This window comes from Nothobranchius furzeri, chromosome 3 (genome assembly GCF_043380555.1).
Source record: "Nothobranchius furzeri strain GRZ-AD chromosome 3, NfurGRZ-RIMD1, whole genome shotgun sequence".
NCBI classification, from domain to species: Eukaryota; Metazoa; Chordata; class Actinopteri; order Cyprinodontiformes; family Nothobranchiidae; genus Nothobranchius; species Nothobranchius furzeri.
This window is the reverse complement of record NC_091743.1, coordinates 85,847,585-85,873,820: the sequence shown is the minus strand read 5'-3', so window position 1 is coordinate 85,873,820 and position 26,236 is coordinate 85,847,585. Positions and strand designations below refer to the sequence as shown.

The 26,236-nt window shown below is 41.6% G+C and overlaps 2 protein-coding genes across 2 annotated transcripts in view; one reads left to right on the top strand and one right to left on the bottom strand.

The window, feature by feature from the left end:
* Positions 1-6,507, bottom strand: part of mbd5 (methyl-CpG binding domain protein 5) — a 31,523-nt gene extending 25,016 nt beyond the window's left edge. The window contains exon 1 of the mRNA XM_015958058.3: positions 6,209-6,507. Coding sequence (XP_015813544.3) covers positions 6,209-6,321 — 113 coding nt within the window. The 5' untranslated portion in view covers positions 6,322-6,507. The remainder of the gene's footprint in view (positions 1-6,208) is intronic.
* Positions 6,508-18,614: 12,107 nt separating this feature from the next.
* orc4 (origin recognition complex, subunit 4) lies at positions 18,615-22,467 on the top strand. The gene is made up of 14 exons (XM_015958057.3): positions 18,615-18,688; positions 19,213-19,275; positions 19,347-19,423; positions 19,757-19,847; positions 19,948-20,023; positions 20,097-20,182; positions 20,259-20,307; positions 20,388-20,539; positions 20,615-20,788; positions 21,552-21,638; positions 21,709-21,817; positions 21,895-21,990; positions 22,065-22,132; positions 22,214-22,467. The coding sequence occupies exons 2-14, from the start codon at positions 19,219-19,221 to the stop codon at positions 22,394-22,396; spliced, it is 1,305 nt and encodes a 434-aa protein (XP_015813543.3). The 5' UTR covers positions 18,615-18,688; positions 19,213-19,218; the 3' UTR covers positions 22,397-22,467.
* Positions 22,468-26,236: the final 3,769 nt, after the last annotated feature.

Here is a 26,236-nt window from a genome sequence, read left to right as displayed (position 1 = left end):
CGGTTCCTATCGATTCCCGATTCCTTCAAGAAATTCCATGTTTTAAATGAGCCAGCTAACCACAGGTCCTACTTGATGAAATAATCTTCACTTCAACATGAATTTTAATCCTATTAACAATAACATCACCTTCATTTGGACAAAAACATGTTTTGGAGAGAAAAAAGAAAAAGACTTGCAGCACAACCAGTGTGTTTGTTTCTGACCACAACCAAAGTCTAGTAGTAGAAGTAGAAGAAGTAGAAGAAGTAAAAGTAGAAGAAAGTATCATTTCTATAGCGCCTCTCGAGATAAAATCACAAGGCGCTTCACAAAAACAAAAACTCGGTGCTGCCCACAGACAGCTGGTGTGATCAGCTCTGAAAAGCGTTGATCACAATGTGCAGATCACGTTTATTTTTCATGGAGATCGGCCGCGGATTCCTCTTCCGATCAGCATTCTAGGAATCGAAATAAAAAACTTTGAACAATTCCGGGAAAAATTAACTGTTGGTCCCGGGTTGAGTGTATGAATGTTAGTGACAGTGTGTCGTAGATCGGTCAGGCTTTTCTAATCCTAGAGTTTCAACGTTTATTTTCTATCAGAAGCTAATGCAGGAGATTGGTGTAGGAGACCTGCATGAAAAACTGAGTGATCGATCACTTTCGAAAATAATAAATAAAAAATGGTTTCTCTATGAAGAACTTCTTTAAGGGATTTGCTTCACAAAACCAACAGATAAGAGAAATCAGCAGTTTTTTATGTCTCTGAAAAGAGAATGCATCTTTAGTAAAGAGCTGCATAACTTGAGTTTGCTGTGAAGAGGTCCAACTAACTGATCCAACTTTTCATACCAAAGAAGTGTTCAAAGATAACTCAAGAAATCATTGAAGAAAATACAAAAAAAAAGAACACCATACAAGTGTGGAAAATCAACAATGAGCTGTCCGTTCAAGTGGGTCTGCAAAATCCTGTAGAACATTACGTACATTTACTAGGTCCCATCAGGCACATGTGCTGGCGTTCTGACCAACGGAGAGTCAGAATCGTCACACCATGACTGAAAAAGAACGAATCAGTGAGGATCCACAGCGGCTCACTGCTAAACCAAATGGACTCCTTAAAGGGACTTTACGGAGTTTTGAATTTTTATGCTCGCGATTGCCCCCTCAGGCCAAAAGCGTAACGGCAGCTTCAATAGTAGGCTCGTGCACGAGGCGCGCATGCTGTACGTGCACACTGCTTAACGAAAATAACAGCTGAGACAGTCCCTTGTGTGTGTGTGTGTGTGTGGCCCGGAGGACAGAGGACAGGAGAACGTGCAGCTAATTAATTAAATAATTTGGTTCTGTACCTTTCTCTTCAGCACAGCCGACAAAGGTTTATGATGGGTCAGTCCTCCTGCATGCTCAGATCATTCCCTTCCCTTGCTTGAAAAATTGTTCCAAAATGAAAGTTGAACCCACATCTTTTTATCTGTGAATTCAATGCCGTTCAGCGAGTCTCAAATAAAAATGTGGGCATCTTACTGTAAAAAAAATATACCATTAATGTAAAAAAGAAACTAAATAAACTATGTTCACACCCAGAATCGAACCCGAGTCTTCTGCACGAGAGTCCAAAGTCTTACTAGGTGAGCTAAAGCACCATTACATCCTTTGTATCTGTAACATTTATATCCTTGATGACACCTGAAAAAATGTCAAACCAAATAACGGTTCTGAGCGAAAATGGCTATTTAGTTGCTAATTTGCAGGAAATATCTAGAAGACAGTTCTACAGAAAGTAGCTAAGGGTCCTCAGAAATGTAGCTAGCTTTGTCACTAGGCGTTAGGAACAGCGACAAAGCGGCACTGCCTCTCTCTCTGCTGCTAAAGCTACGGATAGCAAATGCTACGGGCGATGTCTGAGCGTGAACGCGCATGAAGCAGCCTGCTCGACCCGAGCATCTCTCTTTTTCTGTGATTTTACAGAAAAACAGGCAATCAGTAAAAATGCCAGGGCTCATTCTACAGGACCAGGACATTGCAGGAGAATGTATGAAGAAGAAATTTATTATTTCTATACATGTTTTGGCTGTCAAACTTCCATAATGTCCCTTTAAATGTGAAGGCCACAGTTGCAGAAAGAGACAAGATTCCTCCCAATACCCAAAATAGACCAAACACCAGCCAGCAGCTGGTGTACTTGTTTCTGATATCAGTCAGCTTGTATTTACAGTTTAATCCAACAAGTGGGCTGCCTTTATCAAGTGTCGATGGGCTGCTCAGTTCTGTTAGCAGCAGCTTTCTAAAGCATCCAGTAGATGTCAAACACACAGCAGTGGAGAGGGAACAGGCGTGACTCAACACAGGGAGCAGCAGCATCAAACCTCTCCATGTTTCTGTTGATTGCCTGCAGAGCCGATCAATTAGAGGAGCTAGAGACCTTGTGTGGATGTAAACAAACCTGTGGGACGCACTTTGGTTCAAACAGCTAACACTAAAGCCTGATGGTTACATTTGTCTTAATCATCTACCGTGTATGTTGCTGGTATGAATAGGACAAAATATAAAATAATTCTAGTCCCAGCAACACAAAACTTTTTTTTTCTACTTTGATGGCTACGATCTGAGAGGACATGAGGAGTTTAACCAGCATCAACAGGACAAGTTAAAACCATTAGACAGAGACACGTGAGCTGTTTTGGGACAGGTTAGGGACCAAATTTGGACACAAATAAGACACCTCATCAAAAATTGATGCAAGAAAAGCAAACAATTGTTGCAATTTGTAATTACGCCATGTAGGGATGTGTAATGACAAAAATCTGGTGGTATGTATCACAATACAGAGGGAAAATATGATTTAATATCGCAACACCAAAAGTCAGAAAACACACATGCTAGAAGTGCAATTTTGAAAAGAGAATTTAATTCGAAAACTCCGACGAAACGCCACTGCCGACACAGAGTCCAGATTCGATACTTCAGCAATGAATTAGAATAAGAACAAGACAGGAGAGTAAATCCACATTTTATTATTATTATTATTTATGTGTTTTTATTATTTATGTGTTTCTTTCTTTCAGTATTTATGTAATTTCCTTAGTTAATCTGCCAAAAACATTACTCGTTTAGGAGATACATTGATAAGAAACGTTTTAGTATTATGAATATAATAAAAGTAGCCTCACCGCTTATATTTTTCATTGTTTACATCCTCATTATTCAGCTCTATTGACTGATGAGCATTCCTGCAACGGAGCGGGCATGCTGCATCATGGCCAACAGGCTTACTTTTCTGTGCATAACACCTGTAGCCAACCGCAGCAGTGCGGATCCATCAGCCTGTGAACTAAAGGCCGGCCAATATATTACATTTTTTCTACAATCGGCCAAAATTATTTTAAGAAGCCGATAACAAATATGTAAAAACCAGGCACCTGTGTGGCCAACTGCTGCCACTACTAGACTGAAGAAAGGACCTGAAGGACACCAACAAACCATGATCCAGCCCACTCAAGAGCACTGTGCTCCTGGTAACCTTATGTTGAAATGAATGGTAAGATTTCTTTAATCATCTTTTAAAGAAAGAATTCTGATATAGCCTTTAAAATGTATTTATCGAGTAGTCCTCAAACTCGTCACGCAACCTGTTTAGCATTATAGTATTAAAGAAACAACGTGCAGTTTTTAATATTAAGTTCTGGAAACATCCATCAAGATGCTGTTGAAAATGAATGAAATTATGCCCAGTTGTTGAAAAGTATTGGCGGCTTCATAACATATAACCATAAAAATCATGTCTAAAATACATGGGAGCGGGTCCAAGTCTCTGGCCGGTGCCATATTAGATGCCATGTTTCCTTCTACGGGAGCCCATGAGGACAAAATGCATTTAGTGATTTGTAACAAACAGTTACAAACCTTTCATCATTCTTAAATGTTTTTAGCACACGTGACGTGATGAAAGGGAGTCTGATGTGCTTGTTGTTTTGCTTAAGTTAGCACTCCCCAGGGCTTTTTGACCCTAATGGGCTTCCGTTGGTAATGTCTCACTCCAACACAAAAATACTGCTTGCTTGCAACGATTTAGGCATCCACTGCTGCCTATCACCAGGAAAAATACACACTAGGGCTGGGTGATATGGCCTACAATCAATATCCCAATATATTGAAGATTTCACCTCAATAACCATAAATGGATTATAACTACAGGTCTTCGCAGAAACACAAGTTGTGCACTAGATGGGGCTGTCACATGTACCACATTGAGTCACATTTTTATGTGACTCAAGGTGGTACAGCTTCTTAAAGGGACATAAAAGTTGCCAACCTACACACATCTTTTCATTTTTTATCATCAAATTTATTGACATGGGAAAAATTATCTCGATAAGAGTCAGAAATTTCGATAATGATAAATTTTCGATTTATTGCCCAGCACTAATATACAATGTAACTTTAAGCTTGAAACATGTTGACTTCAGATGCTAATTAGTTTAGCACTGACTGTCAGTTTTTCCCGGAATCGTTCAAAGTTTTAAGTTTCGATTCTGCCAACAGGAGGAAGAATCCGCAGCCGATATCCGTAAAAAAAAAGTGATCTGCAAATTCTCAAACCAGATGTGCGTTGCTGCTACTGTGGAGCCTAGAAATACCCCGAATGCCGCATTACGTCACCCCCTCCCTTCCTTTCCCTCACACATGTAATGTCCAGCAATGGTCAGTTTTTAGGTACAGTTCGACCATTCAACATCTGGTCAAAATGGAGATACGTGTTCTCTTTAAATCGGCCTGCCTTCATCCCATCAGCTGGAGCTCAGAGCTTCTCTGCAGCTCTGAACACATGATAATGTATTGTCAACAATGATGTTCTCTCCTCAAGGTCCAAGCTTCCCTTATCGCCCTATGGAATTCTTCATGCCTCTGAACAAGGAACATTTGCAGCTCGGATTAGTTGCTAAATCAAAGAATGATTTCTTAAATTAAATATGAACTTTTAAAACTTATAAGCTGAATAATCATTGAATAAATGTTTGTTTATTGCTACTTATAATATTTATAATATAATGAAATAATTTCATTAATCTGTGCTTGAGTGATTGAAGTTTGAAATGAATGTTATGTTATGATTACATTGATTGATATATGTTTCAGCATGTTGACATGACAAGGTCATCACCATTTGCACTCACACAAGAACAAAGTAAAGTTAAGTCAAACGCGTGACACATAAGCCCTTTTCAGACAGACATTCTGGAACATTTGCGGACAATTCAATCCGGTTTTTAACCGGAACTGTGTTTTCAGACACACCACTTTTGTACCGGAACTTGTCCTTTCGGCTGCGTTCACACAGCAGGGAAAAGTTCCAGATATCTGACGGCGGCGGGGGGGAATCGGACTTATGTTAAGAAGAAGAAGAAGAAATCATTTCTATAGCGCCTCTCAAGATAAAAATCACGAGGCGCTTAAGCATAATTCTGTGCACACGAAGACGCATAAGAGACCTGGATGATGAGGCTCAATGGTTAAAGGAATCACTGCAGCGGTGTGAAGCGCTCCGTTGCGCGTCTAGGCGGTACCGTAGGAGGCGAGCTGCCGTGGTTCGCCGCATGCTACAGCAGCGGGCTATATAGGTGCACACAGCGTCCCCCGGTCCCCTCCTCCTACCCCTCCCTCTTGTCCGGAACTTTACCTCACCAGTCTGAAGCAGCCACCCTGTCCGTAACAAGTCCGGACCTGTTACTAGGGGCTTCGTCCGCATAAATTCCGGAACACGTTATCCGGATGTTTGTATTCAGACAGAAAGGTCTTACGGACAGATTCCGAAACATTTCCGTTTTTCATGGCCTGTCTGAAGGGGGCTATAGATAGTCCTTTACCCCAGATCAGAGCATCCGGTATTAAGGAAGGCGTTGTAAAGGATGGGTAGTTTACATCTTACTTATGAACCATAAAATGTGAGATTCCATAGAAATGAGAAATATCAATCTGATTGATCTTTGAATATTTTAACCAGAAGATCAGAACTTTTTATTGCAGGGATTAAGTGACACTTCGCATTAACTCAGAGGAAAGAGAGAGAGTCAGGTTTTTAATAGTTATATGCCTGAGCCCATGTAGGGAAATGTCGGGACATCTATAAGGTTTGTTGTTTTTTTAATCTCGGACGGATAATGTCAAGAGAACCAGTGCTCAACACAATCATTATGTGAGTAATCTATGGAATGACTCTCCTTACCTTACATACACAACGCCTCCACCGTGCTCCGCCCTGCGTTGCCAGCCAATGGGGACCTGGACAGGGGTGGCCTGCCTCTCATCTCCCGCCTCGCAGTCCTTTCCTCCATTCATTTCTCCACTGGTTTTACGCTCGACGCCTCAGAGGTATATGTATCAGACATGAACCAGAGTCTTTGCGATGAGCATCATGTTTCGTCTTCTGAAGCAGTGGTGGAGGTGTTTGGGGGGTGGGGAAGGGCAGGGCTTCACGCTTTAAGCTTCAACGTGGGGTTCTGCTTTCTGGTGGAGCTAACAGGGTGGAGGGGAGGGAGGGGGTGGGGTGGGGTGAGGCAGGCTCACAGCGGACCCTACCCTTTCAGCTGGTCCATGGCTACCGTACAGAACTGCAAGTGAACTTCCATCACTGCATGGTTTTGTTTAGAGAATCGTTCTTATTAATGTTTCAACATTAATTTTTCACAGGTCAGACAACAGTCCGTCAGTCGGAAACGTGAATCTTGTTCAACATATCGGTTCCCAAACAGCATTGGGTAGTGGAGCTCCCATGTTCCTGAGAGGAAGAAAGAGACAACACAAATAAAGAGAGATCAATGCAAGAAAACAACTGCAAAAGTGCATAAACAAACTGCTCAGGCTAGCCATTAGCTAATCAGTCCTGTTGGAAGTAATTAATTTCTCTGAACGGAGTCACATCAGGCTTTCAACAGATAAGACAGGAATTATTTACACACTTTACACAAAAGGACACCAGAAAATGGCTGAAACAGTCATTTAAAGGAATAAAACCAAAACATATACATTTTTTATTGGTTGATTGCATTGAAATGATGAGCACGATCCCAGGAAAGGAAGTAAACACATCCAAAATGTTTACTGCCTTTTCTGTTGTCTGTGTCATAGAAATATCTTTAGTTTCTCATCCTTTTAGGAGCGCAGAGTTTATACACAAATACGTGCTCATCCCAGCTCGTCAGTGGGGCTGAATTCAGTCCCTTAAGTGACAAAGCTTAATGCGGAGCCTCGTCTCAGCCTCTGGTGCTGCTGACTCATAACTGGCCTGTGAGCTGCTGAAACCAAACCCAGCGACATTTCCACCAAACAAGAGAGGCTCAATAAAAACAAGGCAGCAGTTGAATATAAGCTGTTTTTTAGGAGACAGCAGCAGCAGTAAAATCTTCATCTCGGGAGAGATCTGTGGTATCCGAACACCCAAACCGCTGCATCATTAAAATGTGATTTCAAACAGCTCTATGCTTGGCAAAGACAGAAATAAAAGGAACGTCATTTCTGGTGGAAAAATTTGCTTTCTAGCAAGTGTAGCATTTAGCTGGTCAGTGGCATGTTTAAATTCTCACTGTGTTTATTTTATTTTTTCTTGCATCAGAAAAAATGGGAAATATGAAAATTAAGCAAAGGACGAGCTTACAATTAAATAATTGTATTTAGAAAGGACAAATGGTGTCAAAACACAAAATGTTATTTCAACTCAAGAAAAGCAGCTCTTGTGACTTTTCCCCCGTTTGGCTCATTTTGAAGCATTCCCTTCAACCCTATCAACACACACATTTACACACTGTTGGTGATGAGCTACAATGTAGCCGCAGCTGTCCTGGGTCACACTGATGGAAGCAAGGCTGCCAAACACTGACACCACCGGTCTTTCTGACTACCACCAGCAGGCAAGTTGGGTGGAGTGAATCAGTGCGTTTACATGCAGCCGGTAACCCTTTTAAAACCCGAATATTCACAATAACCCGGTTCCGCAGGTCCTTGTAAACACCGCCAAAAACCCGGATATGCTCATAACCGGGTTTTTAAAAACCCGGTTACTACACCTGGGGTAACCCTTTTCTAACCTGAATGTTTGGTCGTGTAAACACATATCGGGATATCCCCATCAAAGCGTGTGTTCTGCGCATGCTCTGTTCGCAAGGAATCTTGGTCTTTTGAGTAGAGAGACGTCTTGTATGCGCCAGAACACCGGAAGTAAACAAGTTGGGAGCAACATGGCGAGTCGCGGCACAGCACCACACTTTTGGAGTGACGAAGAAAATAAAGCCCAAACAAACGCGGTCGCTATCTCTTCCGAACTGGGAAACATGTTGTTGTTTTCACGGATACCGGAACAAGAAGAACCGGAAATGAGGCATATGGACGTAGTCCATACGTCCTGACGCTACCCCAACGTCTGCATTTAAATCGGGTTATGCAAGTTAGGGGTAACTCTTGCTATTTATGCTTGTAAACGGGTTATTCTGATCAACTCAGAAACCCGAATACCGACCTTAACCCGATCATAACCCGGATATTGGCTGCATGTAAACGTAGTCAGAGTCTGCCTACAAACCCCGATTACTGGACAACCCGCTCTACCTCCTGAAATACTGCTGCCCAAGTACATTCATTTAAAATGATAACCTCAGGAACTGGTCCCCATTTCCTTTCTTCAACCTACAACCTTACACGTTACCACCTGTTTTTTTTTTTTTTTTTTTTGGTCACATCCTACCTCTAGAGAGTTCACAATTAAAGAATGCTCTAATCTCAAACTCTTACAACAATCAGATCTTTTGCATCTTTGGCAATTTGTTGTTCACAGAAACAAGACCAAGAATTCAGAACTATCATTAATAATAGGGAGCCTAAGTCACTTCCACACCACGGGTCCCCGGAAGAACGAAAAAAGAATGCAAGTCAACGGGGCTAAAAACGCTATTTTCTAATCCGCTTTGCTTTACGCCCTGGATCGCACATATGTTGTACTGCAATTTAAATGAAAAGTAATGATGGGTGTTTTGACCACGCCTGTCACGTACTTTGAGATTTATCAGCTTGTAAAAGTTTGTAATTAGCATGACTACACACCAGAAATTGCATGTCGCATGTGTGACATCACCACATAATCTCCTCCCCCTAAAGTAGAAGCTACTTACCACATGGCTAGATTTATGGTGGTTCTTTCCTCCTGTGGGAAGTTTGCTGAACTTACAGCCATTTTCCCGTCAGTTTTCTCCGTGTCTGGTTCGATGACGTCACTTTCGCGCATTTGTAGTCTTGGACTTCAAATTCAATGCAAAACTACTTTATTAATCCCAGAGGGAAATTGATTACACATTGATTACACTTCACACAAAACCTAAAATATCGTTCCCCACTGTTTGAAAATAAGCACGTTCTTGGTATCAAAATGTGCCTTTAAAATTCACGGACATCATATGTGAAATCCATGGCATGAAACAAGCGTAATGAGAAAACTACGTTTTTAGCCCCATTGACTTGCATTTATTTTTTCGTTCTTCCGGGGACCCATGGTCCGGAAGTAGATGGGCGTGACTTTGGCTTTCTGTATTATTTGTTTTACTAAAGTAGAACCAGAGCTAAAGCGAGGTTGCTTTAAACTCAACGGTTTATGAAAACGCTTTGAAGTTGGTGGGATCAGCTACTGCAACCAGCTGGGGCCAATTTATTCAGACGTCACCGCGTGTTTCAAGAGCTGATACATAAGCAGCAACGAGGACAATATCAGGGACTTGAGGGAGAACGATAAAATATTTTATCTGATCATCAACAGGGATTTTGTTGTGCACCACTGAAGGGTTGCGGGCTTGGGGTAGTCTCATATCAGCCACAAAATCCCACCAACTCAACAAACGGTGTTGTTGCTTTTACACAACAAATGTTATTTTTATCTACGTGCTAACACCGGTCATGGTATAGATCCACTTAAATTTTCAGATTGCACATATGAAAAATAACGATCAAGCTCAATTTTGAACACAAGTCTCATCTAGGGTTTCAAAAATTAACCGGTTTGACTATTAACCACGGTGTGAAATGCTGCGGTTAACCCACCGTAAAGATGTCTCCAACCTAGGGCTGGGCGATATGGCATAAAATAATTATGACGATTTATTGAGGACTTCACTTCAATAACAATAAATGGACGATAACTACAGGTATGTACAGAAACAAAAGTAGTCCACTAGATGGGGATGTCAAGTGTATTATGTTCAGTCACATTTTTGCGTGACTGAAGGTGGTACAGCTTCTTAAAGGGACATGAATGTTGCTAATTTACACAAACCTTTTCATTTTTTTATTATCTAATTTATTGTCATGGGAAAATTTTTCTTGATAAGAGTCAGAAATTTAAATAACGATACATTTTCGAGGTATTGAACCCAGGCCTACTCCAACCGCAAAAAAAAAATTCTTTTTAATTTGCGGACCAAGGCAAAAGTGAAACTGAACAAACGCACGAAGCAGAACCAATCACGACCACCGGGACTGCTTCGTTTCCACATAAGCGCTTCAAGTCCGCTTCAAGTCTCCTGTGAGAAAATACTTTAGACTCCCAAAGCTGCTAAAAGAGAAATTCAAAACAATGTCTCACCCATCTGCAGAGCTGGCAGAAAAAAAAAGTTGCAACATTTCCAACTTGTTATCATCTGAGATCATCACAAAGACAAATTAGCTCCAACTGAATCCTATTACATTAGTGACTACGTTTACATGCAGCCAATATCCGGGTTATGATCGGGTTAAGGTCGGTATTCGGGTTTCTGAGTTGATCAGAATAACCCGTTTACAAGCATAAATAGAAAGAGTTATCCCTAACTTGCATAACCCGATTTAAATGCGGACGTTGGGGTAGCATCAGGACGTATGGACTACGGTTCTTCTTGTTCCGGTATCCGTGAAAACAACAACATGTTTCCCAGTTCGGAAGAGATAGCGACCACGTTTGCGCTTTAGTTTCCTCGTCACTCCAAAAGTGTGGTGCTGTCCCGCGACTAGCCATGTTGCTCCCAACTTGTTGTTTACTTCCGGTGTTCTGGCGCATACAAGACGTCTCGCTACTTAAAAGACCAAGATTCCTTGCGAACAGAGCATGCGCAGAACACACGCTTTGATGGGGATATCCTGATATGCGTTTACACGACCAAACATTCGGGTTAGAAAAGGGTTACCCCAGGTGTAGTAACCGGGTTTTTAAAAACCCAGTTATGAGCATATCTGGGTTTTTGGCGGTATTTACATGGACCTGCGGAACCGGGTTATTGTGAATATTCAGGTTTTGAAAGGGTTACTGGCTGCATGTAAACGCACTCAGTCAGTGCGTTTACTATACATACTATTTTGTTGCTAATTTGCAGGAAATATCTAGAAGAAAGTTCTACAGAAAGTAGCGAAGGGTCCTCAGAAATGTAGCTAGGTTCATCACTCGGCGTTAGGAACAGCGACAAAGTCGCTGAGTTGGCACTGCCTCTCTCTCTGCTGCTAAAGCTACGGATAGCAAATGCTACGGGCGATGCCTGAGCGTGAACGCGCATGAAGCAGCCTGCTCGACCCGAGCATCTCTCTTTTTCTGTGATTTTACAGAAAAACAGGCAATCACAGTAAAAATGCCAGGGCTCATTCTACAGGACCAGGGCATTGCAGGAGAATGTATGAAGAAGACATTTATTATTTCTATACATGTTTTGGATGTCAAACTTCCATAATGCCCCTTTAATCAAGTTTACACAAACATGTCAAAAAATGCACAGAAACAGAAAGATTGCATTTGTAAAGACCCAATTATACAGTTAATTATGTATAAAAAAATGTTATTTTGGGGTTTAGTTACTCTTTAAGTGGAAAACAAGGCAGTTAAAGTTGAATACGGAGTTGCATCCCAAGAAGACCATACCTACTGTGAAGCATGGGGGTGGGAACATCATGCTTTGGGGCTGTTTTTCTGCTAAGGGGACAGGACAACTGATCCGTGTTAAGGACAGAATGAATGGGGCCATGTATCGTGAGATTCTGAGCCAAAACCTCCTTCCATCAGTGAGAGCTTTGAAGATGAAACGTGGCTGGGTCTTCCAACACGACAATGATCCCAAACACACCGCCCGGGCAACAAAGGAGTGGCTCCGTAAGAAGCATTTGAAAGTGCTGGAGTTGCCTAGCCAGTCTCCAGACCTCAACCCCATAGAAAATCTGTGGAGGGAGTTGAAAGTCTGCGTTGCTCAGCGACAGCCCCCAAACATCACTGCTCTCGAGAAGATCTGCATGGAGGAATGGGCCAAAATACCAGCTACTGTGTGTGCAAACCTGGTAAAGACCTATAGTAATCGTTTGACCTCTGTTATTGCCAACAAAGGTTATGCTACAAAGTATTGAGTTGAATTTTTGTTATTGACCAAATACTTATTTTCCACCCTGATTTACAAATAAATTCTTTAAAAATTCCTGCCAGGTGAATTCATGGATTTTTTTTCACATTCTGTCTCTCACAGTTGAAGTGTACCTATGATGAAAATTACTGACCTCTGTCATCATTTTAAGTGGGAGAACTTGCACAATCGGTGGCTGACTAAATACTTTTTCGCCCCACTGTATTCTCCTTCAAGGGACGTGCTCCTGGCTGCAAAGCATTGCACCTTCAAATACAAAATGTTGTCTTTACTTGTGAGTGTTCATGTATGTGTAGACAAATAAACTTGTTGATATATGTAGATACTAGGGATGGGTACCTTTGACATTTGAATCGATTCTGTACTAAATTACCAGTACCTACGAATCGATACCGGTACTTAACGGTACCAATTTTCGATACTTTTGAGTGTTTATTAATTTAATTCTCTTTTATAATTAAATATATATTTTTCTCAATATATAACAATATTTGATAAATATCACGATAAATAACATACAACTGTTTGTATTTTAACATCGTCCTTGTAGTTTTATAAGCTGATAATTAAACTGAAGCAAACATCTTTACTGTGAATTAAATTTACTGGTTATCTTCATTCCTTTTGCCGTCTTTTTTAATTTGATTTTTCCTACTGGGAAGCTAGAATTTCCGAGGAGAAAGCGAACGCACCATTAGCTGATAACAATGGTAGCAATGGAAGCTAACATATCAAGCTAACGATATCTTAAACAGTTTATTTAGCTGCTGGAGCAGATTAAAACGATGCCTCACACTTAGATCGTCACTGGTTTCGTCTTCACCCGTCACATTTGGTAAAGTGAAGCCAAACTTTAGAGCGCGTTCATGTTGTTCTAGTTGGAAATTCGGAGTTCCGAGGAGAAAGCAAACGCACCATTAGCGAAACGGAAGCTAACATATCAAGCTAATTATATTTACCTACCGGAGCAGATTAAGATGAGGATGTCTCACTTAGATCGTTGTCGCTGGTTTCATCATCACCCAGTTACCCATCACATTTAGTGAAGTGGACCCAAGCTTTAGCGTGTGTTCTTTCTACCATGCTGCTCTGTTTACAACTGGTTCACAGCAAGCGACGACAAAACGCTCTTGCGCATGCGCAGCTGTCTTGGCAAGTTCTCGTTATGAAGGACGGGTACCGAAACGAGGCACCGTTTGAAATGACGTGAATCGGTGCTCGGTCGGTACTATGGAATTCGGTCGGTAACTTAAAAAGTACCGAATTCGGTACCTATCCCTAGTAGATACATAAACTTGTTTATATTCAGTACAAGTTACATAGATCTTTTTTTGCTTCCGTTAGTTGAAAAATGAGAAAAGCCCCTTGAGAAAATAATTGTGAATTAAATCGCAATTGCAATATTGAAGAAAAAAATCGCAATTACATTATTTTTCCAAAATGGTTCAGCCCTAGTGTGGTATACCACATAGAGCTGATCCCAGCTCCACAGCTGACAGAGCTGCATGTTCAGGTTATTGTCCCTGTTTTATGTTCCCACACACAGCGCTGCTAGAGCCGATAATGATGGCAACGTAGGTGAGCCCGGGACACAGAGAGAGAACGTAGTTAGGTATGAGAGTGAGAGACTCCTCCCACATCAGCAGGTTCAGGCTGACTTCTAGAGCTTGGTTTTCGCTTCATCAGCGCGAGTGCTGAGTCGCACACTTTAGTTGACTTGAAAGCTCAACTTCTCTTTTAAAAATGGTTTGAATGTTTCTGACGGCGCACGTTAATTCAAACAAGCTAAGGTGTCAGAATGCGTGCGTCTCTCTCACGGAGCCGACGTTTAAGTGAGGAAAAACTATCAGACGGCTTTGATAAACGTGCAGCCAGCCTGCCTCCGTAATGCAGGGAAAACTGTGTGCATTTTTTTATTTAATACATTTAAAAGCTGGAGTAGAACATGTTTTTATAAAGCTCCTCTCTAGATAAAAATCACAAGTACAAGTTGCTTCACAACCACATAAAAAAAAGATAATAATGGGAGAAAATATTAATAGCTTTAACTGTTTTTATTGTATGATTGAACAGTAAACAACAATGTAAATGATTTGTTGTACTAGATTAGAATCTAGGCCATCTTTTCACTTAATCTACAGGATGGCTTGGCAGGCCAGTGTTGGACCTTTGCTAGCAGAAAATCGTGACTTGAACCGAAATCGCAATTTCTGCTAGAAAAATTGCAATTCAATCTTTTCCTAACATCGTTCAGCCTTAGTAGTCGCCATCCAGGTCAGTTGCTGCATTCAGCTTCGAGGCGCAAGCGCAGTAGTAGTAGGCCACACAGATCAGCCTTCGTCACTGGAGAAAGAAGACACGGCGAGTCGGCAACATAGCTCAAACGCTAGGAGCATTATACAAAGATAGAAGAAAGGCATGTAGAGTTCAAACAAAGTGAAACTCTCAATTCACGGGAGCACATCGCGATGCACGAGCACCTTCAAGGAAGCGCGTCATGGCAGAGAACGAAGAGTCGCCTCTGTAAATTTACCTCGTTAGCCAACATAAACAGAGATACTTGTATTCATAGATGTAGCAACACCAGTAGTGGTGGCGATTTTATTACCTTTAGAAGACGTTGTGTATGTCATGTACCTTTGCTCTAATTAGAAATGCTAATGATTTATTTCATCCCGCTACATTACAGCGTTAATAAAATTGCTCCTCTTCAGTGGACGAGTGTTACGTTTGCTTGCGTCAAACGCCTCGTAACTTTGATCTTTAGAGGTGCTTTATAAAATATTGTCTCTTGCTTATTTTAAGAAAATAAAGCTATAGTTGAATAATCCATCAAATTCAAATCTGCTCCTTTTATCAACAAAGTGTTTGAAACAGATTAATGATTTCACTTTACGAGCCCTGAAATCCAAGAAATGTAGCAGATAAAATTTTAATTTTTAGGAAACTTAGCTTCACAAGAAAATTATGTTCTAAAAGGCCGGGAATCCGTCAAAACTAAACTGGACTGTTGTTTTTAACTATAACAGACATGAAATAACATCCTTTATCATGGAAATATTCTGTATCAACATCATTACAATGGTTTTAGAGCCATGCAACTTAATTTTTGTTTATTAAGTTTATCAGAATTTCCTTTCAATAAATACTTTTATGCAATATTCTCAAAAAAATTAAATGCTTTGTCTGATAATATGAGGAGAAATTCTTGTGATGCATTATGGGTAGCATATGACAACAGTGTATCTGGATCAGTTAGGATTTAATTACCACTAATCTACCATTCTTTGCCATTAACTGGTGTAAACCAGTGTCTCCTTAAAATGTGAACTCAAGATATTTAAAGCAAAACACATTCAGATAAGTAAATCTAAATCAGCCAGAATTAAGAATATATCAGATTAACTGGCCAATAAAAAAAAAGTTTAAATGTATGGGAGGGTTCATCATGCATCACTGATTGAAACAGATTTTTAAAAATCCAATAGAGTTGTTAGTGAACTCACCATAGTATCAGATAAACAAATGTAAACACTTTTACTTTCATGATGATAATTTTCAAGTTGGGCTGAATTTCTAAATGTAATTGGTTACTGCTGTAAAGGCTGTGCTTCCAAAAAGCAGCACATTGGTGATTATATTTTTCTGAATTATTTAATTAAACGAGCTATTTGGCCTGTTTCACAACAATATCAAAATTATCCTAATATTTTTAACATCCAGTCCAAACAAAAACACTGATCCTGACCCACATCAGACACTGCTTCAACACCAGTGCAGACTAAATCCTGCAGTTATCGCCAGACCACTTACCTGCAGTAAAGGTGGTAAATCAGACCCGATATTCCAAGCTGACAGCTGTACAATTTGGCAAGATGACAGGACTGTTCCTCAAAGCTGGGGAGCCTGACAAGCGGCTGAGTGCATCACCAAAACCCAACCAAAGGTGCTTAAATGTGAGATAATTAACCAGGCTGCCAACCTGAGTCATATGCAGCTTAATCAAAACCATTAGCGGGTTGGTTTAAGATCCGGCGGCTCGGTCTCTACGGTCTGCGGGCCTCACCGTCCAAAAGGAACCGTGTCAACAAGCCGTATCGGTCCTGTCTGCCTGCTTTTGATGCATTGGACACAGCATCAGAAGTAGCTGGGGGTTAGCAGCCGAGCGTCAGCTGTCGAGCCCTGTTACTGAGCTTGTTGTGCCGAAAATGCCTCAGACGGCTAGCTCGGTTGCACTCATAAACGAACCGGATTTTCACACATCGGGGGCTTTGTAAATCGGATCCCGAGTTTAAATGGTCGAACTAAAAGGAAAAAAGCAACTAGGCCCGCGTTAGGTTCCAAGCCAACGGGGACAGGCAAGGCCAGGGGCAGGCCGAGCTAACTCTGGTTAGCTTAGCATGCTAGCTAACTGCCGTGCTAACCCGCTGCAGATGAAGAGGCTTTTCAGGCACAAACGCTTCTGTCTGCGCCAAATTAAAAACGCAAACAGCTCGTTTTTATCCGGACACTCTAGCGAGTGCGTGCCGACGCTAAAAGAGTGAAACAGAACAGCGCCAGAGCGTTTCTGAGGTTGAGATAAATAAGAAAAATGAGCCTACCCATTAGTTCTCTGCTTCTGCTGGTTCTCCTACACTGGAGAGCCGCAGTGCGCATGCGCTGCAGAGTAAGCCAGCAGATGGGAGAGGTGATGCACGTTTTTACTCCAGAGTGAACCAGGAGTGCACATACATGAGGCGTTCAGGTAAACAAAAAGTTAGAAATGAAACCAACAGGAGCCTGGAACAGCTGGAGACGATGACACTGGACACAAGTCAACAAAAATAAACAACACAAACTACACAGTTATTTGCCTGTCATAAAATGTAAATAAACACAAAACATTTTCACTACAACAAGAACATTTTATAATACACAAAAACATGAGGACACATGAAAACACAAATAATACAGAAATTTTTTATTAATTATTTTGGTGTAGGAAACCACTTTTAGTAAGTTTACCGAAAACACATTATGTTTATGTAAGACACAGGGTTTCACAAAAAAACAGCTAATAACATATTGAATAAAAACAAACTATGTTAAAATTGAGAATACATAGTCTAAGATAGCGTAATTAAAACAAATGCTAATAAAGATCAACAAAATACACGGAAGCTCAGCTCTGAAGGTCCAACCTGAGAAGAAGATAAATGAGTGAAGCAGAAAAATATTTTTTGTCAGCTCAGACACTCAGCTGAATATTTGAACAAAGCTGATTTACAAATGTCACAGAAAAATTGTTAATTTTTAACATTTTGGCAAATAATATTGCTAGCTCAAAGACGCTAAAATTACCCCAATTATAGCCAAAAACCTTAGATGCACATAAATAATAAAATACATAAAAGTGATTTAGATTTTAACATAGGCAAGTTAAACAACATAAGCAAGTTATTGTGTCTCTTTTATTTGTGTTGCCATTAAAAATTAAGTATTGACATGATTTTCATATAAGAAAATATTTTTAAAACACTAATGCATTGACTAAATAGACTTTTTTTGGGTATATTGTTTCATCCTGATTTTTAAAAATAACATTTTGAAGTTTGTTGTGGTGTTTTGTTCACAGCACATTTCCCACCAAAGGATCACATTACAGGATCACTGTAAAAATGCAGCACGAAATCTGTCTAAGCTTAGAATGAACTTCAGCAGATAGATGTTTAAAACTATGAAAAAACTACCAAAAGTTAGAACATGTGTAAATTAATTTATTATTATTATTATTATTATTATTATTATTATTCAGGACTTCTCAATGGAGAGGGCAAGATCACAAAACCTGAAAAAAGTAAATAATTATTCAGGATTAAATGTTTTTACAAATATACTAAATTACGAAAAACATTTTTTTCTTTATAACGTTTTGTACAACTGTTAAACAAGATAGTTAATAATTAAGTATAAATACGGTATTTTGTTTTTATGTTAAAAGATGTTGATTTGGTAATTCAGCTCTTTTTTATGCCAGTAGGGGGCAACATTCAAACTTCTACAGCTTTTATGTCTAAAATACGTATCTCTTATTCGGTTATAAAAAATTGGAAAAAATAGAGCTATTTATGAAATCTTATTTTAATTTAACGTGCAGCTTTTACGCATTCATCCATTCTTACGTCCGTTTACCTCAAACTTCATCTTCGCTTTATTTTGCTTGTTTCTGTCTCAGCCAATCAGGAAGGAGATCCAGCCAAAGCAGGAAGTCGTCATCATTGCGTTCCCGCGAAGGTTTGCACACGACGAAATCTCAGGTAAGCCATCTATATTTACCACAACTATATTCGTGTACACGTTTTTATTGAGAAACAACATAATTTAATTTCAAACAGACCTGATTTAAACACCAAGTGTATGACGTAGAGCCAGCTGGCTCGTGCCGAGAGCACTGGACACGAGCTGAGACCAGTAGACATAATTGCTGCCAAACTAAATGGTGAAGTTAAAAGAAATGTATAAATTCCTCCTTTCTGACTGATATGAAGCAAATTCGAGCCAACTTGGAATGATCTTCTGTAAAAAAGTATTTGTTTATTAATTCGGCGCATATAATACTCACTGAAATCTTTATTATATTGTAATTTGTAGCAATTTACCATAAAATGATGGGCAATTAGAAGCTAAGCTGTCATGTGAGCATACGTATTTGAAAGTGCATCTATTTTATGAACAAACGCTTAAATTACAGGTTTCTGAGTTTACTAGAAAACTTAATAAACTGCATATAATTGGTTACACTGTTGCAGTGTTAATGTTTGACATTTACAATGTTTCACAGTTCATAATGAGCAAGAGGAAAGTGAAAGATGCCCATCTGCCTGTAGGAGAATGCATCACCCAGGTGTGGTTAACGAAAACACTCATTTATGACTTTTAAGTGCAAAAATACATAAATCTATCTTTTATTTGCAGGTTCATCAGATTTTGAGGCGGCGTTTCTGCCATCAGCAGCTCCCTGACAGACCACAGGGAGTGGAAGCTCAACACAAGTTGGTGCTTTTTTTTTTAAATAAGACACAAAAATCATTAAACAGATGAACTCTGCTGGGTTTCTAGTTATTTTGCTGCTGAGGATAATTTAAGAATAAATAATTTTATGTGCAAAATGTTTGAAAACATAGTTTTTAGTGATAAAGTGAAAACTCGGGGTTCAGATTACGTAAGATGACCCAGTTGAGTCAGGCCTGGATGACAGGTCTGTCCCAGTTTGCAGTAGGATAAAAGCTCCCAGCTGATTTCAACTCAAATCCACCTGCAACTCTGAAGATTTAACAGTTTTCACTTGTTAGTCGAAGCAGTTTTATGTTTTTATGTGCCTGCAGACACCTCGCGGAGCTGCTGAAACGAACGGCTGTCCACGGGGAGAGTAACTCTGTGCTAATAGTCGGTCCCAGAGGAGCTGGAAAAACCACGGTGAGTCTCTACAGGCTTAAACGTAACAAACACTTAAAATATGATTAATTAGCTTTAAATTCTGGAAGGGTTGCCACGTATTGACGGTAAGTTTTTGTAGCTGCTGAAGTGTGTGCTGAGGGAGCTGATGAAGGAAACAGAAGTGCACAAAAACCTCCTTCAGGTTCATCTCAACGGTAATCTAAAAAATGCTTCTGAATCCGACTTTTTGCTGGAACCAGATATTGAGATGTATTGTGCTTGCTGCAGGTCTGCTGCAGACAGACGACAGAATAGCCCTGAAAGAAATTACCCGACAACTCCACCTGGAGAATGTCGTTGGTGACAAAGTGTTTGTGAGTTTTCACACAGAGCTTTAGCTGTTCCTGCGAGAGAATCCACGCAAAAACGTTGTTTTGGTTTCATTTTCAGGGAAGTTTTGCAGAAAATTTAGCTTTTCTCCTGGACGCACTGAAAAAAGGTTAGTTTCTCAAACGGATTGTAAATGTGAATGTTTAGCTGTTATAAGCAGTGCCGAGTGCTGGTTTTGGTCTCCCGAAGGTGAGCGCAGCAGCAGCCGTCCGGTTCTGTTCGTTCTGGAGGAGTTTGACCTTTTCGCCCATCATAAGAACCAGACCCTGCTCTACAACCTGTTTGACGTCTCCCAGTCCGCCCAGGCGCCCATCGCTGTGGTCGGCCTCACGTGTCGACTGGTGAGTCTGAGAAAACCAGTTTACCATCTCCCACCATTCAGTCAGAGGATGTGAGCTTTGATTCGTTCTCTTTAGGATGTCCTTGAGCTGCTGGAGAAGCGGGTGAAGTCGCGGTTTTCCCACCGTCAGATCTACCTGCTGAGCAGCCTGACATTCACTCAGTACCTAGAGCGTGTCCAAACGCAGCTCAGCCTGCCGGGCGACTTCCCGGACAGGAAGTTTGCTCAGGAGTGGAATGCCAGCATAACGGTGAGCCCGTCCACACGTCGTCGTCTTCCTCCGCTTATCCGGGTCGCGGGGGCAGCATCCCAACTAGGGAGCTCCAGACCGTCCTCTCCCCGGCCACCTCCACCAGCTCCTCCGGCAGGACCCCAAGGCGTTCCCGGACCAGATTGGAGATGTAACCTCTCCAACGTGTCCTGGGTCAACCCGGGGGCCTCCTGCCGGCAGGACATGCCCGAAACACCTCCTCAGGGAGGCGTCCAGGAGGCATCCTGACCAGATGCCCAAACCACCTCAACTGACTCCTTTCGATCCGGAGGAGCAGCGGTTCTACTCCGAGTCCCTCCCGAATGTCCTAGCTCCTCACCCTATCTCTAAGGCTGAGCCCGGCCACCCTACGGAGGAAACTCATTTCGGCCGCTTGTATCCGCGATCTCGTTCTTTCGGTCATTACCCAAAGCTCATGACCATAGGTGAGGATTGGGACGTAGATCGACCGGTAAATCGAGAGCCTGGCTTTCTGGCTCAGCTCCCTCTTCACCACGACAGATCGGCTCAGCGTCCGCATCACTGCAGACGCCGAACCAATCCGCCTGTCGATCTCCCGATCCCTCCTACCCTCACTCGTGAACAAGACCCCGAGATACTTAAACTCCTCCACTTGAGGTAGGACCTCTCCCCCGACCCGGAGTTGGCAAGCCACCCTTTTCCGGTCGAAAACCGCACGCATGACAGAAAAAAATAGATTTAAAAAGTCGGTTCTTTCATTTTACGGCTCATTTTTCTCCAGACTCTCTGTGAAGACAAGTCTGTTGAGGATGTTTTGCAGAGACACTTCAACTCCAGTAAAGACTTCCGCTCTTTGCACTTGCTGCTGGTAGGTCTCCAGCTTAGATCTGCAGGGTCTCCACACAGAAGCATTGTTCTGACTCAACTATCTGCTCTAGATGTTGTGTCTGAGCCGCGTATCGGTCTCCAAACCCGTCATCAAACCGGCCGACTTCCTGGACGCCAGTCATTTGTGTTCAGCCGACTCCAAGGCCAACATGCTCCACGGTAAAACGCAGACTGTAGGACGCTGATCTGCACGTTTACTCCAGTTTAATGTGCTTTTCTGTTCAAAATCTTTGCAGGTTTGTCAATCTTGGAGCTGTGTCTGATCATCGCCATGAAACACCTCAACGACGTCTACGAAGGAGAGCCGTTCAACCTCCAGATGGTCCACAACGGTACCGCCGCTTCTCTAAATACTCTTATAAACAGGTCAAAAGGGTTCTAATCTATACATCAACTCCACATTTAGAATTCAAGAAGTTCCTTCAGAGGAAGTCGAGCTCCATGTACAACTACGAGCAGCCTGTCGTCATGAAGGTGAGATTCCTGAAGAGGGAGGCACACCTGAAACAATTCAGCAAATGGGCCACTCACTGGCGTAAGCCTTATCGCCCGTAGGCCTTCGAGCATCTGCAGCAGCTGGAGCTGATCCGACCGGCCGACGCCTCCTCGGCCAAAGTCCAGGGGGAGTTTCAGCTGATGAGACTCATGCTGGACCACGGTCAGATCATGGAGGCGCTGCAGAAGTACCCACAATGCCCCACTGACGTCAAGCAGTGGGCCATGTCGGCGTTTGCCTAGATGAAGACGTTCATCACAACTTAACAGTTTGCTTTAATGCTGATTGTAAATAAAAAAATTTCTTCCAATTATTTAATTTTATAACTACGATTTTGGTCTAGAAGGCTCTTAAATTAATTTCTTCATTTTAATCAGAGGATTTTTAAGCCAAATGACAAAAATCACTGGACCTGCCGCGTCTCAAGCTTTTGGCTTGTGCAATGGCGCCACCTGGTGGTGGATTGCTGCATAACACCAACACTAAACGCAGCTAAACCCAGGAAAGCTCGACTAACTTCAGTATTCAGACAAATCAAGGTGAGACAAAAAGACAACATGAAGATTCACAATCTAAAAACATTTATTTACATCACGTGGATCACTTCAGCTGAGAAAAACCATGAGTAGCTGAGCCACAGCGCTGGTCAGGGATCAGTTGTCTGTTCCGATAATGTTTCGAGTTTCTACTCTGCTGTAATACTTAATTTTTTAGCAGCTGGTAAACACGTAATCTGCTTGAGAGAACTCAGTAAAAAAATTTCTTCCAGTTCCACATGAGACCTTTGGGGTCATTTACACTTTACTCCCCAGAAGGGAGAAGTTTACCGTCATGTCTCAGGAGTAATGACATTTTGTGTTGTTTTAATTGGAAAACCAAAAAGTTTGAATTTTTTCAGCATTGAAAAACCCTGAAAGCATCATTATCATTATAGACGGAAATACAGATCCCAGATTGGTGCTGCCACTCGAGGACCTTGCTGAATGTGGGGTCAAATACACTTTTAGTGTCATGTAGATCACTGCAGTTCAATGTTTCCTCTATTATTCTAACAAAGAGTTAAGAAAAGGAGGAGACTTCCTGGAATGAGACATCTGTAGAGAATGTTTATATGATCAAATAGTGTTGCAAATAGTGTTAATTCATTTCCCTCTGGGATTAATAAAGTATTTTTGAATTGAATTGAAATACAACCATGAGGGTAACCAAACAGGCTCCCTGAGGAACCCCTCAGGCTAAAATGTTCATGTTTTACAAATAACTTTTTTTATAAGCTTTTAGCTTACAAAAACATTAAATTTAGGCAAATTTTTGCACAGCAAGGGGCATTTATTTTACATACAAGATGAATGAAGAGGAAACACTGAAGTTTAACACGCACTTATAAAGATTCAGTTCAGAGTATATAGTTGATACAGGTATTTATGTCTGTACAAATCCTAGACTGCTTAAAATAGTACGGGGCAACAAGACGAATCTTTCACTGGTAGTTTATATGCACAGCAACGTGAGGTGCTGGGCTGGAGGAAGTCTCAGTAGAAAACCGTAAAAGCCCACTTAAGCACCTTTAAGCGACACAATCCAGAGGGTCTGAGGGGAGAGGAGGAGGCATTTGGCAAAATGGGAAACAATTTTGTCCACAACTGTTTCTATGAAGGCAGATAATGGGAATTTGAATTGAGATGTTTATTTTTTTTATGAATTGAGTTTTCAGAAAAACATCCAGCAGCTTTTTTTTTTGGCTCTTGCTCTCTAAAAGGTGCTTAAATGTTTGAGCCTTTACCGTTTTCTGCGGGACGGAGCACAATCACACGACACCAGCTGAAGCCCTCTAAAGTTACACGGGGCCGGGCTCAATCCATTGAAGTACACACACTATACTTATATATATATATTTATATATAAGGAATCCAGAAGTCTGTAGAACATTCATTCTCGGTCGTTTGTCCATAAACTGAATAGAAAGAAGCACGTTACAGTTGATATTATTTCTTTTTGAATTTATGAAAATATTTCCTGAATTAAAACCCACCCTCCCACCAAACCCCAACAACAACCGTACGTCATTCCAACTCTCACAAATTTGTCTTTTTTTTTTCTTCTTAGATTTTAAATCTTGAGTTGCACCTGAGCTCTGATCCCCGAAACCTCAGGCCAGGAAAATCATCAAATAAATACGACATCAATATGCAAGGTCATAGATTTGAAAATAACAACAATTTAAAAAAAAAAGAAAACAAGTTCAAATGCTACAAGCTATTTATGCGTGTGTGTGTGTGTGTGTGTGTGTATTGAAAGCCACTCCTGCAGCAGATCCTACAGAAGTGTAGGGTAGATTGCGGCACTGGTTGCATATAACTTGCTAGAACTTAGAAAAGCATAGTACTGAATCCCTGAATGGTGTTTTTCGGTTAGGGGTGGTTTCTCAGGAGCAGTTTAAACTGATATTAACCAACAATCCTCACCAGGTTTTTGCATCCGAGGACACAAAAACCTCCGTCTTTAACGAGGAAACTTTCCTTTAGCGTCTGGAAGAACTCCCGCCTCTGATTTTGGTTTACTTGCCACGCTCTCTACCCCAAAGAAGTCCCTGCCAGTGAGGTAGTACTTAACGAAGGGCTGCTGGGTTGTTGTCGTGTTTTTGTGTGATTTTTCTTGTTCCTCATCAGCGCTGCACTCATCGCTCCTGACGGTTTGAGCTCTAACCCCTTATTTCCACCGGAGCCGTCAGCAGCACGTTACTGCAGCAGCACGTCTTGCTTACGTGAGCTGCTGCTTGGCCCTTCCCACGAGATGCGAAGCAGCAGGGGAGCAGCTGTCACCGATCGAGTCAGTAAACACAACAAGCAGGAGAAAATTACAACATGCCTCCAAAAGGTTTGTTTTATGTTCTGTCCGTTTTATAATCGCCAATACGGACCTGAAAAACAAAGGAGACCGCTAGCTAGGTGATAACTTCTCACGGGGCCGCACATTTAGTAACTTTTTTTAAGTAAAGCAACCGGAAGGCGGTAAGTTTCTTTATTCTGAAAATCTCGGGAGCTTCGCTCCGTTTCCGCGTCCGATTTCCTGTCTTTCCTTCCCCAAAAATGTCGACCTTGACCCGTTTCAGAGGCGTCGCGCGTAGGAAATAGAGCCGGCGCGTGAGGGCCGCGACATGCTAGCCTAGTGAACTAGACCAGATTCTTGCTTTGCAAAGTTTGGTCTAGGCATGCTCCATTGGAACCTCCGCAGCTCCTACCAGGACTCTGGCTAGCCAACCACAGCTCTCTAGAGGGGTTTCAAACACATAAAGAGCTGTGATTGGTCCATAATGGTGGGCCAGTCATAGTGCACTATCTGCTTAGTGAACAAATCACAGAGCTTTATCCGCTTTGTGGGCCAATCAGGGCACTCTATATGCCTGGTGGGTGGGATGATGCAACAGAGTGAAACAAGAGTATGTCACATTCATTGTCCAGTGGAATGCGGAGATCATTTGAAAGACAACGGTAGAACCCGCCCCACAACCGAGAGCCGTCAATGGAGCGTGGCCAGACTAAATAATACATTTATTTAGTCTGGCTTGCCAGGCTAGCGACATGCTGCTCCTGAGACGCGGCCGACTCGCGCTGCCGACGGCGCCGGTGGAAAAGGCTCTGTTGACCACAGCGGTTCCTATCAGCAGCTATGACGTGCTGCTGACGGCTCCGGTGGAAAGCCGGGGTTAAAGAATGCTGTGTTTTTAACAGCGGCAGCAGCAAAAGGAAGCAACGGGTGTTGTTCTCGTGCTACGGTTCGTAAAGAAGGTGATGGCTTTGACTTCCTTCAATTTGATGTGTTGCAAATAAAAACTTGTGCAGAAACAAGATTTGACGCTCACTCGGAGGATTCTGGACTTTCTAAATTCACCAAAATAACTTAAAAATACCACAAATGGACTAAATTATGTTTGATTCGAGCCTTGTGTTACAGTACGGTGTTTTATGAAAATGCCAAGCAAGGAAAGCGTGTCCTGAAGGAGAAGTTTCCTCGTGTCCTGTTTCTTTTAAACCGCGACCTGAGAAACTGCCCCGAAGCTTGAGGAGAGAGACTGCAGGTCT

Excerpts from the sequence above, each read along its gene's own strand:
- orc4 (XM_015958057.3), top strand. The coding sequence starts at position 19,219 with ATGAGCAAGAGGAAAGTGAAAGATGCCCATCTGCCTGTAGGAGAATGC. Across the intron at positions 20,540-20,614 it reads TCGGCCTCACGTGTCGACTG|GATGTCCTTGAGCTGCTGGA; the intron begins GTGAGTCTGAGA and ends CGTTCTCTTTAG. Across the intron at positions 21,991-22,064 it reads CCTCCAGATGGTCCACAACG|AATTCAAGAAGTTCCTTCAG; the intron begins GTACCGCCGCTT and ends CTCCACATTTAG.